Genomic DNA, 19,723 nt, shown 5'->3' with positions numbered 1-19,723 from the left:
CCATTGTAACCAATATGATGACAAAGTAGATACTAAAGGAATATACACCTATTTACCTGCTAGTGGAATAACTCCTTGGAAGAAGAAAATCAAATATCATTTGAAGGAGGTTACCAGGCTCCTGGAAGTAGCTGAGCTACCGAACTACACCCTGATACCCTGACAGGCGATAGCAGGCCGCAGAGCGAATAAAAAGCATATGCGGGTGTGTTTGCTGTTTTGCTGATAGTGACTTCTTCACAGGTAAGCAATCCAGTGTGTTTACTTTCAGTTCAAGTTTGTTTTGTTTACATTGAGTACCATTGCTGCTAACTTCCAATGAGGTGACACAAAGCAACAGGTTACAAAAATGCCGTCAACATCCATTCTGATAGCATCCATGTCACAATACACAATGATGTACCAGAATTATACAAAGACAAAAAAATAATATATATATATAGCTAATTACTCTGACTAGAACTGAAACTGACAGCAAAAAAGAAAAGACCCCCCCAGCCCTGACCCCGAAGCCCCTGCAGGAATCCATACCAACGCTTTGGCAGCCTCGTAGCAATAAAGCAATAACCAGCCCTTCACATGCCAAAACCTTGGGTTTGTAACATTGTGAATTCCTGGCTTGGAGAAATAGTTACATCTGTTAAAGCACTTTTTTTTTTGTTTTTTTGTTTTTTTTTTTATCCTTCCACCCTGTGCCCCACCCCCCCCCAACCTGAATCAGCTTCATGTTTTTACATGGGGTTAATACTTATTAAAAATAATAAACAAATGAGGGGTATAGGCACCATAGACTGCTTGGACAGTTAAATGCTATAGTAATGGAGTCTAAGATATCCCAGCTTGAAATTCAGCTGCCCTTTGATTAGATTAATCTAAAACAGGAGCCTGATCAGTGGCTTTACTGAAAAGGTTGGCAAAAAGAGCAATAACCCTCTACTTAATTAGTAGTAGCACAGTCAAGAACTGAAACCACCCTGTCTCTTAGTGTTGGCTGCCTGCTTCAGCTTCAGGCTTCATGGTTTGGATTTCTGCTTGTCAGTCCGTTCCTCGGGTCTTGTGCTCCCCCCAGACCCCATGTACATCAGTGCTGTAGGAAACAGTCAAATCCATGTACCCAGCAAACCCCTCCACCCTCCCACCCCCTTTTCTCTTCACAATCTCCAGATTTCTTCATGTATGTTCATGCCTCGCTATTTACTAATGAGGTATTATTAGATACTAACAATGCCTGCTCTCCTATAGACATTAGCACAGACCAGTGACACATGAAGAAAGCTCTTCAGTCAACCACTAAAAAAATATTGCACTTACTTTAACCTTAAGCCCAACCTGCACAGAAAACAAAAAATAATTAAAAAAAATTAACCAAAAGTACCGAACAAAAACTCATCACTCTGGAGCAATCTATTTTATGCACGTATAGTGTCTTTTCCTTCATGTTGTTTAGTTGAATTTGGTCCAGTATTCTAAAAAAATGTCCAGAAATTAAACAGTTCAAAAGACACCGCAGGCTTGTTAAGGCTTTGTCTCCCCAGTGCTTCAGAAAGTTAAAAGTTTCTTTCTTTCATTGTCCGTGTACTGCAAAGCAGCGGTCTCTCGTGGCAGAACAACTGGCCATTCAAACCATCAAAAGAAAAAAAATCAGAAGCAAGGGAAGATGGGTGTGCTTCATGGTCTCACCTGAAACCAAACACAGAATGATTTAGAAATAAAAAAGGAAATAAATACAGTTCTTGGCATTTATTTTTGCCAGCCATGGATACAGGCTGGGACTGCAGCCCACCAGTACAAGTAGCTGGGCTCTGGGACTCAGATTAGACAGTAAACTACTCAAACATTAGGAAAAGTGAGGCAAATTGGAGTTCATTTTACAGGCGGAGGAATGACGTACACAGAGGCTAATAAAGGCGCATGTGCAACACCACAGACACTCAGCAGAGATGGCTGGTGTTGGTGCCCACAGCCCAGCTCTACAGCAGTTATTTGAGAAGCCAGTTTGTGTTGAAAAGCTGTAGCTTCCTGCTTCACCCAAAAGCAAATATTAAGGTTATGGCTGGGTTATTACTGCCACCTAATGAATTAAAGCTCATTAGCTTAAACAGCATTGATGTACATCCTCACAGCTTGTCCCCATCAGCAAATCTCTTGGTAGGTGTCCTGGTTTTGTCTGGGATAGAGTTAATTTTCTTTCTAGAAGCTGGTATAGTGTGATTTTCTGGTTTTGGTATGAGAAGAATGTTGATAACACTCTGATGTTTTCAGTTGTTGCTAAGTAGTGTTTGTATGAAGTCAAGGATGTTTCAGTTTCTCATGCCCAGCCAGCAAGAAGGCTGGAGGGGCACAAGAAACTCGGAGGGGATGCAGCCAGGGCAGCTGACCTAAACTGGCCAACGGGGTATTCCATATGATGTGACGTCATGCCCAGTATATAAACTGCAGGGAGTTGGCCTGGGGGGATCGCTGCTCGGGAACTAACTGGGCACCGGTCAGCGGGTGGTGAGCAATTGCACTGTGCATCACTTGTTTTGTATATTCTAATCCTTTTATTATTATTTTATTAGTGTTATTATTATCATTATTAGTTTCTTCCTTTCTGTTCTGTTAAACTGTCTTTATCTCAATCCATGAGTTTTACTTTTTTCCGATTCTCTCCCCCATCCCACTGGGTGGTAGGAAGTGAGTGAGCGGCTGCGTGGTGCTGAGTTGCCAGCTGGGATTAAACCATGACAGTCCATTTTGGTGCTCAACGTGGGGCACAAAGGGTTGAGATAATAGATCTGACCAGAGCATGTTAAATTTGTTACAAGCATTCATTGTATTAGTTTAATAGTCGCTGGTCACAGTATTGATTTATTGGCTTTTAGAGTTGTAGCACTTGTTGTTAGAGTTCTGTTACGTATCACTTTGCTTGCTGTATATAGTCCCTGTGCTGCTATTTATCATCTGTGGGAAGTGGATTAAGGTTTTTGCTTTGCTGTATTGTGTAATATTGGCTTATGGTACGATAAAATTATGGGTTGTGGGACTAATCCGGTATTTGCACTCAGCATTGTTGTCACCTCTATACTTTGGGAGCCATCTGTGGGAAATTATTAATAATTACATCCTTTACCTTTCCTTCTTGGAGACCCAGTCTATGGGCAAGACACCTTTCTTCCCCTTTCCCTTCTCCTCCAGTCTAATTACAGTAGTGTTTGAGAATTTTGAAAAATTTGAAGAGGAAAACCCATTGGGGCTACCGCACTGTGGCAAGATACTGTGTCCCAGCTAGAGAATCTGGTTGTAAAAGTACGTCATGTAGATGCTCGCCTAGCCAAGAGTTGGGCCATTGAAGAACACCAATGCAACCAGCAGGTGGATCCCGACTGGCAATATAAGGGTGAATTATTTATGGCTCGGTGTGCCTATGACACCTCAGGCCATCAGGGAAGAGATGCAACATACAGATGGGCTCATGATTGAGGGGTGGACTTGACCATGGACATTGTCACGCAGGTTATCCATGAATCTGAAACCTGTGCTGCAATTAAGCAAGCCAAGCGGCTAAAACCCCTGTGGTATGGAGGGTGACGGATGAAATATAAATATAGGGAGGCCTGGCAGGTTGACTATATCACACTCCCACAAACCCGCGAAGGCAAGTGCCATGTGCTTACAATGGTGGAAACAACCACTGGATGGCTGGAAACATATCCTGTGTCCCATGCCACTGCCCGGAACGCTATCCTGGGCCTCGAAGAGCAAGTTTTGTGGTGACACAGCACCCCAGAAAGAATCAAGTCAGACAACGGGACTCAATTCCGAAACAACCTCATAGACACTTGGGCCAAAGAGCATGGCATTGAGTGGGTGTATCACATCCCCCGTCACGCACCGGCCTCCGGGAAAATAGAATGTTACAATGGACTGTTAAAGACTACACTGAGAGCAATGTGGGGTGGAATCTTCAAACATTGGGATACACATTTAGCAAAAGCCACCTGGTTAGTCAACAGCAGAGGATCTGCCAATCAGGGAGGCCCTGCCCGATCAGAACTTTTACGTACTGTAGAAGGGGATAAAGTCTCTGTAGTGCACATAAAAATTATGTTAGGGAAGACAGTCTGGGTTACTCCTGCCTCAAGAAAAGGCAAACCCATTCAGGGGATTGCTTTTGCTCAAGGACCTCAGTGCGCTTGGTAAGTGATCTGGAAGGATGGGGAAATCCGATGTGTGCCTCAAGGGGATTTGATTTTAGGTGAGAATAGCCAATTAATTAAATTGTGTAATGTTAGTTGCTATATAATCCTGCCACTGTACATTATCATTACTATAATTGTTATATGTCATATCAATGGTATTAGAGTACGAATCAGTTAGATCAAGCAAGAACAAACTTTGATAAAACTGAGTGAAGCGCAGTAGTGATGGAACCAGACCTGACTCCAGCATGCAACAATCCAACACTGCACACCATCCTCCTGCTGCGCCCACTGTCACCCACTCGCCACACCGCACTGAAGCCCGAGCCTGCTCTGCTGACTGAGTGGACTTCGCACCATCCCTCCTGCCCAGAAAGACTGGTATGATAGATGGAGCCCAAAGTCAGGGACTAAATGAATTCAACAAACATTTTACAGCCTGTAGACTAAGGGAATGATATCTCTGTGTGTGTATACATATATGTATCTCTCAAAGGATGGAAAAGGTGATGGTGATTGATTAGGATGTATTGAAAAGTATGGGACCTGAGTGTGACATAAATGGTATAGAATAAGGGTAGGATACTGTCCTGGTTTCAGCTGGGATGGAGTTAATTTTCTTTCTAGAAGCTGATATAGTGCTATGCTTTGGGTTCAGTATGAGAAGAATGTTGATAAGTCTCTGATGTTTTTACTTGTTGCTAAGTAGTGTTTAGACTAAGTCAAGTATTTTTCAGCTTCTGATGCCCAGCCAGCAAGAAGGCTGGAGGGGCACAAGAAGTTGGGAGGGGACACAGCCAGGACAGCTGACCCAAACTGGCCAACAGGGTATTCCATACCATGTGATGTCATGTCTAGTATATAAACTGCAGGGAGTTGGCGTGGGGGGATTGCTGCTCAGGAACTAACTGGGCATCAGTTGGCGAGTGGTGAGCAATTGCATTGTGCATCACTTGTTTTGTATATTCCAATCTTTTTATTATTATTGTCATTTTATTAGTGTTATTATTATTAGTTTCTTCCTTTCTGTTCTGTTAAACTGTCTTTATCTCAATCCATGAGTTTTACTTTTTTCCGATTCTCTCCCCCATCCCCCTGGGTGGTGGGAAGTGAGTGAGTGGCTGTGTGGTGCTGAGCTGCTGGCTGGGATTAAATCACGACAGTAGGGCAGAGCCATGTGTTTTACTCTGTAGCTGGGGACAGGGCTGGGCTGGTTGCATGCAACAATTCAGGCACTGGGGCTTAGGGGAAATGCAAGATGGTTGCTTTGGTTATGCTAATGGTAATACCAGTTTGAGACACCCTCCTTGTTCCCTGGCTCTAGATTTATGAAAAAAATTCTCCAGTGTTTCACATCAGATCTTTCTGGTTTCCATCTTGCCCTCCAGCAGGATCTGTTGCCACAACAACAGTGTTGGCAGAGCATCCCCAAACCTCTGCTGGCCTTGGTGACCTGGGAGTTGGTAAGTGACTTGAGAATGACTTGAAAATATTAATGTCCTCCCATCCTTTAAGCTTCGTAAGGAGTGTTAGGACAAGTGGCAGGGAATAGTTAGATGGCTCACTCAAGAGTTCCCAATTCTCTTTTTCTTGGAACAATGAGTGAGCCAATATACTCTTACAATGCTGTGGAAAGTATAGCGGATTATTTACTGCAAGAGGTTAGAGGGATTTTCCTCGCGCTTTTCACGTGAACATCAGCTCAGCTGGGGATGAGGCCTGGAAAGCTCCAAACTGCCAGCAAAGCTCCTGGAGCAAACACCTGTGATGCTGGTTGCTGCTGCACAGCTGCTGGGACGCAAGGCTGTGGGCATGGTGCAGGGCTGGGCTTGCCTGACTTACCACCTGTGACTCTGAACTAGGACTTGCTGACGTTCTCATATATGACATCACTGATGCAGAACTGCTGCTTCTTCTTTTGCCACATCAGTTGCACACACTGGTGAATAAAAATGTATTGTTCCTGGAAGAAAGACCAAATGAGTGGGCATTTTTGCACCTCAGAAAGCATGACAAAAATCCAAATAGTGAAACAGTTTGATAGTTCATATTAACAGCCTGCACAGCTTCTCTGTCTCTCCCTCCTCAGACCCTCACAATGTACAGTGAGTTGTCAGCTGCCGAAATAATAGCCCACAATTGTTATAGATAAATAGCAGCTGGGAAGGCATGAAATCCACCTGAGCTGCCCCGGCATCACAATCACTTATTAGTAACCTGAATGCTGAGAATAGAATAGAATACCACAGAATACAACAGAATGGAATGGAGTAGAATACAAGAATACGACAATACAACAGAATAGAAAAGAACGGAATAGAATAGAATAGAATACAACAGAATACAATGGAATAGAATAGAATAGAATACAATACCACCCAACAGAATCCAACAGAATGGAATAGAATACAACACAACGGAATAGAATAGAATGGAATACAACAAAATACAATGAAATGGAACAGAATGGAATAGAATACAACAGAATGGAAAGGAACAGAATAGAACAGAATACTACGGAATGGAATAGAATAGAATACCACAGAACAGAAGACAATAGAATAGCATAGCATACAACAGAATGGAACAGAATAGAATGGAATGGAGCAGAATGGAATAGAATACAAAAGAATGGAATAAAAAAGAATTGAATACAACGCAACAGAATAGAATACAATGGAATAGAATAGAATACCACCCAACAGAATCCAACAGAATGGAATAGAATACAACAGAACAGAATAGAATAGATTGGAATACAACAAAATACAATGAAATGGAACAGAATGGAATAGAATAGAATACAATGGAATGGAATAGAATACAACAGAATGGAATAAAATAGAATTGAATACAATGGAATAGAATAGAATACCACACAACAGAATCCAACAGAATGGAACAGAATACAACACAGCGGAACAGAATAAAATAGATTGGAATAGAACAGAATAGAATAGATTGGAATACAACAAAATACAATGAAATGGAACAGAATAGAATACAACAGAATGGAATAAAATAGAATTGAATAGAATACAATGGAATAGAACAGAACAGAATACTATGGAATGGAATAGAATAGAATAGCATAGCATATAACAGAATGGAATGGAACAGAATACAACAGAATACAATGGAATGGAAAAGAAGGGAAAAGAAAAGGGAAGAGAGAAGAATGGAATAGAATACAATACAACAATACAACAGAATGGAATAGTTCAGTTGGATCTGAGCCTAAGTGGGTCTACTTTATATTGCCTGAAAATTAACTAATTCTCAGAAAGGTACCCGATTGCTTTATGTGCAACAAATTGCATCCATGCCCCATATGCACCTGAAATCTTTTAATGACCATCCTGTTCCTTCATGCTTGACTTTACCAATAGAAAGCTGAAACCTGATTTTGTTCGCAGAGCAGTTGTTAATCGTTTGGGAATTTATCAACCTCTGTGCAAATGACACTGTAAGTAAGTCAGTCATGTCAATCACATACATACACTATTATATTTGTGGACAGGTTTTTCTGCAACAAGCTGTGGTTATCTTCTTTGGTTTTGGTTATGGACTGGATTTTCCAAGCATTATTATCATACAGATTAAACACTGTAATTCGATTTGGAATAACCTTAACTGATGACTGACTGACTTCTAGATGTCAAAGAGAGAGAAGGCAAACCCTGATGACTCCTTACACTAAGCTTTATGTGCACTAGGCCCAGGGAGCAAGTGGATCTCAAGCAAAAACAACTGGCCCAAAACCCAAGTCTGGCTTTCAGCCCCAGTCCCCAGTGGTCTGCTGATGCTGGCAGAGATCAATATGACTCTGAAGCATGGTTCAGACCACAGAAATGTCTAGATTTCGTCACACCCACTAATTTGGAGCAACTGGTTTCAGTTCAGGATACTCTCCAGCCTAACCCCCTTTTTGGGCCTGTGCCATTTGTTTTTTTAAGCTGCTTAGTGAGACACTGCCAAGTTTCCAGTGTTCAAGGCAACGTGAACCCAGGTGAGCTGTGTGTGGTTTCAGGTTTTGTAAGGAAAGCCTCTTCTGTGCCCGAGTGCTGTTGCCACCTAGTGACCTCTGTGGCCAGGCTTGGCCACTGCCTGGAGCAGCAGGAGCTCAGTGACAGCCAAAGCCCAGCCCTTGACATCAGCCCTGCCAGGCAATGATTTTGTACATTAAAATAAATAAATAAAAACCATATCATCACCTCTGAGGGGTAACATAGTTGCAGCTGAAATCAACCACCAGGATTTGTTTCTCTGGTGTTTACATAAAGATCTGCCTTTGGATTAATATAGTGAATTGTAATGAAAAGTGGCAGTTTGATAGGATTGATCCAGAATGGTCTGAGAATAATGAGCTTTTTTCATTTCTAGATGCTAGTTGTCAACACTGCAGGTTTTCCTTCTCCTCTGCTCTCCCTGCTAAGTGTTCTTTGCTTTGCTCTGGGTTCAACAATCCTTGGCAACAAATTATCTGCCAGACCTAGCCTGCAAACGGGGATGGTGGCACTTCCAACTGTATGGAGGTTGTCAGTTTATACTGTGTCTAACCAGTGAAGAGTACAACAGGCATGAAATCTTTCCATCACTAGTAGAGGACCTTGGAAGGTTTCAGATGCATGGAAGCTTCTGCTTTGGAGTTTGTGATGATTATTTTTTTTTTTCCATTATATATTCTGACAATAGGAGCGTTCTCCTGACATTTGCCTTAAAAACAGAAAAAGAAAAGTAGATATTTGGGCAGGGAGAGGGGCAAGTCTGGCAGACTCGCAATCCTTTTGTCTGTTTTGCTTGTTATTTGTATTACCATTGCATAACTGACTTCCTATGCTTGGCCAGATGATACCCTCTCAAACAAGCGTGACTGGCTGTCCGATACTGATATCATTTCATGAGCCATTAATCCCCTCAGCAAGCCCAATTCTTTTCAAAATGGTTTGAAAATTTCATATGTTAATCTCTTCTAATGCAGTTTTTGCATATTAATTTTACAGAAGGTGAGAATAACTCATCACCTCTGGAAGATATCAGTGAGCTTGTAGATATATTATCAATCAGACCCACCTATGCAGCAGATTAATAACGTGACAATATTACAATGAAGATGAAAACCTAATTGTATCTATTCAGAGCTATTTTGTCAAGTGTTCAGGGGGAACAACAGTCGTTGGATATGAACACACTACAGAGACATATGAAATACACATACATGTACATGCAATGATGATACATTCACAATGATGAAGCGAACAAATCCTACCTCTGTCTGCACCATGGACATTCTGTAGGACCGCATGTCAGACACCAGGCCCAATATATCTACGAACTCGTGATCACGGATGTGCTGTAAGAGCCGATCCAGGGCTATGAAGGTTCCTGTTCGTCCCACTCCAGCACTGCAACACACACAGACATGCATCATGTATCAGGCTTTTCTGATGGGAACACACAGGAAAATCAGTGGCACTGGAAAAAGCAGGTGTCCTGCAGCTGCGATAATCAGTTGTAGCCAATCTGAGGTCAGACAGGCTGGTTAATCTGTAGGATTTAATGCCATGCAACTCTTCATGCATTGTTTAGGCAGAATGTATGGAGTGGATGGCTCTGCAATTATTTCACCTTCCTATACTCCTTTGCATGTACTCACATGCAGAATGTGCATGCACACCCTCATCCACCCGTAGCTGTCTCTCTTCCTACTTTCACTGCTCCCCTCAAAGATTTCATGAGACATCTCTAACCACAGGGGCTGTCGCCATTATTGCAGACACCTGCTCGCCAGTGATTGCTGCACAGAGGGAGCTGGGGTTGAACCTGCACAATTCAGTTCCACAGCTCTCCACACTGCAAAGCTCTCAGCTTTGCAAAGGCACTGCACTACTGCAGTTCATCCTCAAAGGACAAACCACCCAGAAGAGTCTACCCTCCGGGACTTCAGCCTTGGGAGCATGAGACAGAAATAGTCAGCAATGACTCGGCTCACAAATCTTCACCCTGCCCCAAAGGGAAGCTTAGTGACTAGAAAAAAGACATGCCGTTTTGATTTAGAGATTCTTATGTGCATATGATTCTTTGCATTGTGATTTCACATGTAACATTTAAGTCTGATTGCATTATAAGTGTGGCTTTAGAGGTTTTACAGAGTTTCATAGAGCATCCCAACACCATACCTACTACTAAGAATAGAGTTTGTGTCTCAGCAAAAGTTTTTTCTGCTATCTTGTCATATTTTTCAAAATAGCTTTGAAAGTATTTGCAACAAAGTTTAACAGTTCATCTCAATACAGTTCAATATAACTGTAATGAAACGGGGTGAGGGGTTGTGCTCGTGTTTAACTAAAGTGTCAATATCTCAAACGAGACACATACATACAACAGAACTTCTGACCTATTTATTTGACGGATTCATTAATTGATAAATTCATTCTGTGCCTTCCTTAATGTTTGAGAACAATGGCTGTAGGAACTGATCAATACATTCTTTCTCTCCCCCCTTCCACTAATTTCATAGCATTGCTACTTTTAATCTGTGGTCTAAGACAGATGTACAGTATACTCTAAAAATACTATATGAAAATATTTCTCTCTGCTGCTAGAAGCATCCTAATTAAAAAGAAAATACTACAGTTGTTACCCAGCTCTCTGATACTTGCTTCTATTCCTTCCCAGAACAATTAAATGGTATATAAGGCGTTTGATTTCACAACACTACATATAAATCTCTTCCCTGGCTTACTAGCACCTTTCCTGATATTAGGACTCCCAGAACAGAACAATATCCCCTATGCACTTCTCCATTAAGTTACAGGGGAGGGCTGCTGTTGTTGTTATGCATTCCAGTAGAACATTAAGTGCCATACCTGGAAACCAGAAATGATATTGCTATAAAAGACTGTTTTCTGGGAAGTAGCTCTCAAAAGTGTGCAAAGTGATGGCAAGAGACAGTGCTGCCCATCACATCAGAAGCAGGAAAGACAGCGCTGGAGGGTGCTGACACTTTGTGCAGCATTGTAACTGCTGCCTCTGGGATGGGTGATGTAGGGTTGGCTGAGATTAATCTTAGCAAGCCTTGACTTCCATTAGGAGTATGTCACCGTAATGTACATGTATTCATCCATTGCAAACCATCTATTTACATATTTCTGAGAAATCTGTTGTGAGTAGCTCTCGCACGAGGAGCCACAAAGAGGTTTGAAGTCAGTTGGGAGAATTGCATGAGGAACCAATCTGGTATGATATCATCACTAACACGGCGGCTGTCCCCAGAGAGGCCAAGTAAATGAGCATCTTCTTAATAAAAGGCCAGATGATGCACAACAGATAAATCTGACAGTATATAAAACAACCTTCCTCCAAAAATAAAAGAAAAAACCACATATAACTGTTAGCATGGGATACTGGTATTACTGCTAGCACACGATAGCGCTCTTCACATCACCTCCTGAATGTACCGAAAGGCAAATGACCAGAGGAGGGGGATCTGCACAGAGACACACATCTGCAGGGGAGCAGCAAGCTGCAGCAGGCTGCTGGCTGGACCTCACCATCCGTATCACAAAGGTGTGGAAATAAGAGAGCAGGGGCAGGCTCTGAGCTGGTGTAAATCAGGATCGCCTGCTGCACCTCCTGAAGCCATTTGTTGATAACATCCAAAAAGATGACTCTCCTCTAGAAAGAAATGCCTCGGTGTCTACGGCTCCAGACTGAAATCCCAGCCCCACTGTAGTCAAAGCAGGGGACTAATCCTTTACCCTTAACACTAGAGAGAACCATCTCCAGCTAACAGATGAGCAAAACGCCAAAATCTCTTTTTTCCAGCTGTTTCCCAACTTATTTAATGTTACATCCTTTAGTTCTCCATTTCCTGGAAGTGTTTACCTGCAGTGTATGATCATGGGGCCTTTACTCTTTGCTGTTTTCTGCCTGACCATCTGTACAAACTGGAGGATGCTTTCGGCAGCGTTGGTCGTGGGGACACCGTGATCTGGCCAGGCAGTGTAGTTAAAATGCATCACGTCTTGCACCTCATCAGCCTAATGAGAGAAGCAGAACAGCAGCATGTTCACAGGAGTTTTAATAGTGCAGTCACGCTCAGTCAGACTGAGGGTTTTTTGTTGTTTTGTGGTGGTTTTTTTTTTTTTTTTCCCAAATACAACCAAAGAAAGTAAAAAGTCAGACAAAAAAGTGGCAAAGAATTTACAGGCTATTTGCTTGAAAAGGGGAGGGGGTATCAGGCCATCATTATCAAAAGGGCATGAACTCTTGTTTCTGGGTTTGGGATTTGCTTTTTGCTTTTTTTCCCCTCATGGTAGTTTGATTTGATTTTGCTTTTAACTCAATAATTGTTGATTTTTCAGGTTTAGGCTTTCTTCCTCTTTCTATTCTATTCCCTATCCTTTTCTTGCTTTGCCACAGATAAAGAACAACACTGTTGGCAAACAATCAACACTGGATTCTAAAGAGTTTTTCTTTTCAAGTTTCAAAGAAAAAAATAATACCAAAAGGGAAGAAAAAAATCATTACTGGGGCAAAAGAAATATTTAGAAAAATATCCATTATTATAAAAAAGGTTTACAATGCTAAAAACTCTGGTGGCTTTAGGTGAAATAAGATCCTCAACACAATTCATTTTGTCTTTGAGACTTAAAGGAACTCAGAACATGGGGAGAGGTGGGAGGTGTCATCACCAAAACCCATGGCAAGAAATGCTTTTAGTTTTGCCATTCTGAGTCAGGCTAAGTAACCCCTTTCCAGTCACAGGCAACAGCAGATCCTTAGGCGAAGGATATTAAAAAAGGAGATCAGTACAAAAGACCCTGAAGTAACTGCCCTGGGTTTGGTAAAGGACAGTTTACCTGAACTGTAAACTGCAGTCTTGTCATTATTTTCAATGGATGCCAACAGCCCAACACATTGTGTTTTATGCATTTGCACTCCTAGCCTGCACCCTGCGTGCACTTTGTAATGCATGAGGCATGGCTGAGCAGGACTAAGGTCCTGGGCCAATGTCAACGTGCCAGCAGATAGCTTTTTTCACATCCCCTCCATATCTCTAACCTTTCCTTCACAAGCTGGTGCTCACAATGAGCTGGTGCAGGAAACAAAGCTGGAAAGAAATGCCTGAAAATCTGAACAGCTTTAATTTGGAAATCGCATGTTCTCATGTGTGTTTCAATGTTTTACAGGAATATATGAATATTGCAGAATTGCCCTTTTGAAAAATATTTTCAATTTCTACATTGGTATTTTCAACTTTGGAATGGCTTATGGCAAGAAGATATGCCTGAGATATAAAGAAAAGAAGTTTACACGTTTGTTGTCACTAATTATTGTCACCACAAAAACATCCAGAACTCTAGTACGAGGTTTGTTTCAGCCTTGCACTTTGCTGATAAATTCACAGAGACAACAATTTTATGGGAAAGTTTTGTGATTTAGCCATTTGCCTGTGTGGAGTGAGGGTAAGGCTATCAATCTTTCTCTTAGCCATTTTCCACTGAATGCCACAAATGGACAAAAGTTAAAGAACAGGCTGGACCAAAATTACTCCCACTCTTTTAGTAGGGCCATGCAAAATATTTCACTTACATAGCTAATTCGGAAATTCCTATAAACCCAGTCTGTGTGCTCCTCCTCGGACAGCATCTCCACCGTGATGTCCCCATATGCAACAGGGTCTTCTGTAAAAGGCCAGTAATGATCACATTTCACCTGAAAGGGAAATAAATACATACATATTTGTATTTATAAAAATAAATATATGCATCTATAAAAAAGCACAATCAAAAGTATACTGAACCTCAGTTTTAGAAATGTCTACAGCACTATTTCCTTGATGCTGCAATAAGAGGTAATATATCCTGCAGTGACTTTCGGCCTGATTGTTCCTACTTGTGTAACTATGGACGTAAGCTATACATTTGTTTTCTGAAGGGTAGCATTAGTATAGTGAAGAATAGAAATACATAGTATCTTTCTTTGTAGATTGTTACTTTTCCTAATAGAATAGGTCTAAAAGGAACAAAACATAGGGAACAAGAACATATATATATATATATATATATATATATATAAAATTATATTCCAAATATTTCTATTATAATGCCAAGGAAAATGTAAAGCATAACACTTGTATTTTATTACTATTTAAACTTAAGCACAGAATCACAGAATGGTTGAGGTTGGAAGAGACCTGCAGAGGTCATCTTGTCCAACCACCCTGCTCAAGCAGGGCCACCTAGAGCAGCCTGCTCAGGACCATGTCCAGATAGACGGTTTTTGAATATCTCCAAGGATGGAGACTCCACAACCTCTGGGCAACCTGTGCCAGTGCTCAGTCACCCTGACAGTAATAAAGTGCTTCCTGATGTTCAGATGGAATTTAACGTGTTTTAATTTGTGCCCATTGCCTCTTGTCCTGTCACTGGGCACCAATGAGGGGTGCCTTGTCTCCATTCCCACCCGTCAGGCACTTATACACAGTGACAAGATCCCCCCAACCTTCTCTTTTCTGGGCTGAAGAGTCCCAGCTCCCTCAACCTCTCCTCATGTGAAAGATGTTCCAGTCCCTTAAGCATCCTGAAATGCCTGCCATACGTGAATGAAGTGCCATTCCAGTCCTGGTTATGATGCTGCCTCATGGTCAGAAAACAATGCAAAGAAATTCACCCACCAGAAAATAAATATGTCTTCAGAGTAGTTTCTTTTATACTATGTGCAAGATTTTGTTACATACCCTTCTTTTCTCATTACATTGAGTGAGCATAACAATAATTTGAGATTTTTGCTGGAGAACCATCTTCCAAAAATCATTCCTAGTTTCTGGCAGTGGCCCTTGGGTTGCAATGTATTCCTGGGGTGAATTATAACCCTAAGAAAGAAAGAGACAGGTGCTGTTCACCAACATGATTAATGCTTCAGAACACATGTTTTCCTCTGGCACACGTATTTTTTAGCTTGCTCAAGTTCATTTTGTACTTCTTAAAGTGGTTTCTAATATGAAGAAACTACTTCATGACTTTTTGTATTTATTTTGAGATTACAATTTCTGCCAGTTTTTAATGCTCCCAAAGTATAAGCAATCTAGAATGAAAGACAGAAGATGAATATGTTATTATATAAATCCTTTACCCTGAGAACAGGAAAGGCAACATTAAAAAACACAGGTAATGAGAATCCTAAATCAAAGTTCCAGCTTCTTCCAGATTTCATAATCTAAGAGTTTGTTTAGTTACAGACATAAAAACAATTATAGACGCTTAGCCTGCTCATCCTAAGCAGTGCCTGCGGTGATTTTCAGTCGCTGATGTAAATGGAAGGTAGTAATGAGCGGGATTATGTGCACGTGTTTATGTCATAAGGCCTTAAATTAGTAAAATATTAATTAGAATTCTGCTGAAAATAATAGAGAACTTGCTGAGTCAACACTCTTAACAGATTATCATTGCTGTTTTATTGAAGCTCAGATGCTTTATATCCATGTATTCCTTCTCCCATCTCTATCAACATGCTTTTAGTTGGAAAGACTCCTTCCCCTCTCCAAAACCAAAAGACCGTTGTAAAGACTATAACAAAAGATCCACAGAATGGACATTTTGGCATCTGCTATAACCATATTTGCTGAGACTGTATCATCAAAACGGCATTTGGAAAGTTATTTGATATTCTTAATAAGAGCAAAAGATACATCCAACACACAGCATGATCCCGTGTCACCACAGTATGCAGATTGTAAAAATATTTGTGCTTTGGGAGCACTTTCCATAAATTCCTTCCTCCAGACATCTCTAGAATTCAGCTCAACCTGAGTTTTTGCACTACACAGAATTTGCTGTTTGTTTGTCTGCATGGGCTATGTCTGACCTAAGTGTCAAATCTATTACTACAGAGACACAGATCACCACTAGTATCTGTGTTTGGAGGCAGGTACTCAGTGGAGAAGCAATTGTCAGAAAAAGCCAGGCATTAAAACTGTCCCAGTTTCTATGATCAGCATTATGCTCTAAGTAGAACTAAAGAGGTGTAAACTATAAAAAGCAGAACTGAGCAATCCCAAGGACTGCTACCGAAAATCCTATTATGCACAATCCCACGTCACAGAAGTTTCCTGGTTTGTGAACGATGCTTTTGAACTCTGGAACAATTTTCTTTCTTGATTCACTGCGAGCTCAGGCACTTGCAGCTTGAGTGTTTATGTTCATGCTCCTGACACATAGAAACTAGGTGGAGGCAACTTGCTCAGTAGTACATGAATGGGCGATGCCACAGTGACAAAGAAGTGGTGTCACTGACTCATCCAGGGGCTCCTCCCTTTGCCATAATGCTGACTCAGCTCTCCCCAGCACAGCCAGGACCAGCTCTGTCTTCTGTTCACAGCAAGGGTGCAGAAATGCTCACCTGCCTGTGGTCCCCAAGTGCAAGGTCTTTTTCTAAGTGGATGGGGTAGCGTCCTGCCTCCTCTCCACGCAGAGTGACCCAGTGGTGGTTGCTCTCCCTTGAGCACAGCTCACACCGAGCCACGGCAAGGTGGGTAACAGAGGGGAAAACCCTTGCGGCAGCGGCAGGAAAAAGCCCGACTGACCGCACGAGCTCCGGCGAGAGTGGAAAGAGCTGACGAGGCTTTAGCCCACCCCCAGTGTCAAACGGGTTGACTACAGCTCTGTGTATACTTTCATTATCCTAAAACCCTGGGTGCTACTCCCCGGTAAACGGCTGCTCGATGCCAGGCAGCGGGAGGCACACCGGGAGCACCAGAGACAGGCAGAAAGCAGAAGCTCCCTCCACGCACCATCTGGGCTGCGTGCCTTTTGTCAGTTGTGGCGTGTCTGGCGTAATCCTTTTTCCGTGTGCTGTAGAAACCTAGCAAAGTTTCTCATTTACATGTTTACGATTTTCCTAGCTGTCTTAAAAAGCCACTGAATCACTTAACATTTCCTCCCCATTTCCCTACCGGTCCAATCTAGGTTTTGCAAACATTCACAGCTCACCCAGCGCCACTGTGGCAAAATTTACCAAAACTCTCCCCCCCCCCGGCCTGTTTTGGTTGTGGGTTTTTTTTGTTGTTGTTGTTTTTTTTTTTTTTTTTTTTTTGGAGGCTGGTGGAAACGACAGTTCCCTGTAGGCAAAATATTGGAAGCCGAAGGAGATGCTGCAAATGTGACTGAGCTTCCAGGAGCTATTGTGCTATTTGCAGGTGACACGCGCTAACTGCTGTGCAGGACACTGTGCTTTACACTGACTGAGCCTCTGTACTCACAGGAATGTAGTTGGCATTAATGTAGTCAGATCCCTCTTCTTCATTCATTGAAACTAACCGGACACGACTAAAATCATCTGTAAAAGGCAAAAAAAATAATTTGTCTCTCAAACATGGCACTCAGCTCCAACTAGGCAAGATTAAAATCAATCCTATAAAAACTGAAAAAAAAATCTATTAAAAAAAATAGAAAATGCTCATATTTACCAACAGCGAGCAATGTTTGCTTCAGTAAACACTACATGGATGCACCGTCATTACTGTCCTGCAAAATGCACCCTCCAACTGCCATCCCTTTGGGGTCTCTTAGGTTTCATTAAAATCACAAGAAAAATAAAGTAACACTACTCAGTAGTAGAAACGACCTTGTGTTTCTCACTTCCAAACTCCTGTCTTGATAAACGTCCCCAGAAAGCTACATCTCTTCAAAGATAACAAAACCCATCTATCACCCAGTTCTTTCTAAGGGCAGGTTTTAGAACAGGCTTTTATCAGCCAGAAAATTTGCCCTGATTCTCCAGTTCTCTTATTAAAACTCTTCTTTCCCTCTCAAGGGACTTTAGCAGGACCCTGTACGTATTGTACTTACATGGCAGGATATTTGTGTAGCGATTTTTACAGCGATTCATGGGAAGATCAGCAGCAAAGTGGGGTATGTCAAGCCCAATCAGTTTTAGCTCCTGGGGTAACATAAAGAAAAACGCCAAGGTCAGACTCACAAACACTCAAAAAATAACTCTTTGTGAAGTGATTACTTGTGGCAGGTACCAGACTGAAAATGTCCATAAATCACTTTGTAAACTGACAGCAGGATTACACTGACTTTCCTTATCTGATGCCTCTGAGTTTGGCTCCAGGCAGCTGGAGAGCAATGATGTGCTCTCTCCTGCTGATGCTGCCAACGCGCTGCTGCCATCCAAGGCTGGGACTGCGGACTGCTCCTCTCTAGCCGCACTTAATTAGCCAAAATAGTGGCAAACCAGGGGGTTGATAAGTTATTTCTGTGGTGGTCATCCACCCCACTTAAAGGGTTTTCTTCAAGTCCTCAAGTGGCTTTTGATCTTGATACTGGGGAATGCTTGGAAGATCTTTTTAGTCATTACCTTCAGCAGCTACATCTAATTTATGATGCACCAGAGGAGTTTTCACTGGCAGGAAGGGAACAGGTCAGCCACCCAGAACAGTGGTAACACCCTGACCAGTCCTCCCCACTCCCTTTCCATGTTTAAATCTTTGGGAGCTAGCCCTAGGATAACAGCTTTTTAGCTTTATACTACTAAACTGACTTTAAATTCTGGGTAATTAAGAGAACATGCCTGAACTGGTCTTAGAGAGACCTCCTTGCTCTTAAAGAGATTTTTCATGTTACCTTCTCATTCCAATGCTTCCCCTCAAATTAAAGGCATTAAATAAATAAAAGACAGACGTTAAAATCCTGAATTTAATTCAGGCTGCCAGCATGTCCTAAACTTAAAGGAAGTGTGTCGGTCTGACAATTATCTTGAATCGAATGTGGTGAGCTACTCAAATCAGCTTACTAAATGCGGTCTTTAACGACACCAAGGTCCACTTTTAAATTCTGCAGAACTGGAAGCGAAGCTGACCCACCTAGCAACAGTGCATATTAAACAACACAGAGCACAGGAACACATCATGCAAACCTAACAACTGGAAAAAGCTGATCTAGGCATGGCAGCTAGGAGAGGACAGAGTCCCCCACAGATTTACCTCAAATTGCAGGGAAAATTTATAATCTGAATCTTTGGCCATATCCTTGATGTAGCCATCAAAATCATCCAACTGGACAGGGCTTTAAAAGAAAAACACACAGAAATTAAGAAAAAAAACCCCAACCTTTTTTAGTACATTTTATTTCTATTTTCCCCCAGAATACTATCAAGTCATGAATATGTATTTGCAACTGTTAATGCTAGAAAGCAACAATAAAGAGGAAAAAGAAAAAAAAAATCCTGTGGTTCAGTGCCACCAAATGGTGGGCATATTGCTTATTACCTGCACCATACCGTAACAGCACCAGAAAAAGAGGCTGAGAGAGGGGTGAGCTCAATGCTGCAGCTGCTGATGATACTGAGCACCCCGGTTTGGGGAGCGGGGGGGGTGGGGGGGTGGGAGTTGTCCTACTCAAGGGAAAACATAGGTCTGAGGTGCGGGCAATGGCCTGCACACCCTTCCTACAACTCCCGGGCCCCTGCACAGCTTTTGCAGGTGGGTATGTCCCCAAGGCACAGGTGGCACCGCGACAAGCGGTGATCCAGCA

The 19,723-nt window shown here is 42.0% G+C and overlaps 1 protein-coding gene across 1 annotated transcript in view; it reads right to left on the bottom strand.

Annotated features, from left to right (window-relative positions):
- Window positions 1-244: 244 nt before the first annotated feature.
- The window catches only part of PTPRO (protein tyrosine phosphatase receptor type O), a 163,769-nt gene continuing 144,290 nt past the window's right edge, over window positions 245-19,723 (bottom strand). The window contains 9 exon segments of the mRNA XM_030040367.2: window positions 245-1,680; window positions 6,024-6,144; window positions 9,451-9,586; window positions 12,069-12,223; window positions 13,779-13,901; window positions 14,926-15,060; window positions 17,446-17,522; window positions 18,035-18,125; window positions 19,174-19,255. Of these exon segments, the coding sequence (XP_029896227.1) occupies window positions 6,040-6,144; window positions 9,451-9,586; window positions 12,069-12,223; window positions 13,779-13,901; window positions 14,926-15,060; window positions 17,446-17,522; window positions 18,035-18,125; window positions 19,174-19,255 (904 nt within the window). The 3' untranslated portion in view covers window positions 245-1,680; window positions 6,024-6,039.

The sequence above is a fragment of the Aquila chrysaetos genome, chromosome 17 (assembly GCF_900496995.4).
Source record: "Aquila chrysaetos chrysaetos chromosome 17, bAquChr1.4, whole genome shotgun sequence".
NCBI classification, from domain to species: domain Eukaryota; kingdom Metazoa; phylum Chordata; class Aves; order Accipitriformes; family Accipitridae; genus Aquila; species Aquila chrysaetos.
Note: the sequence above shows the minus strand (reverse complement) of the source record. Positions and strands in the feature narration are given on the sequence as shown.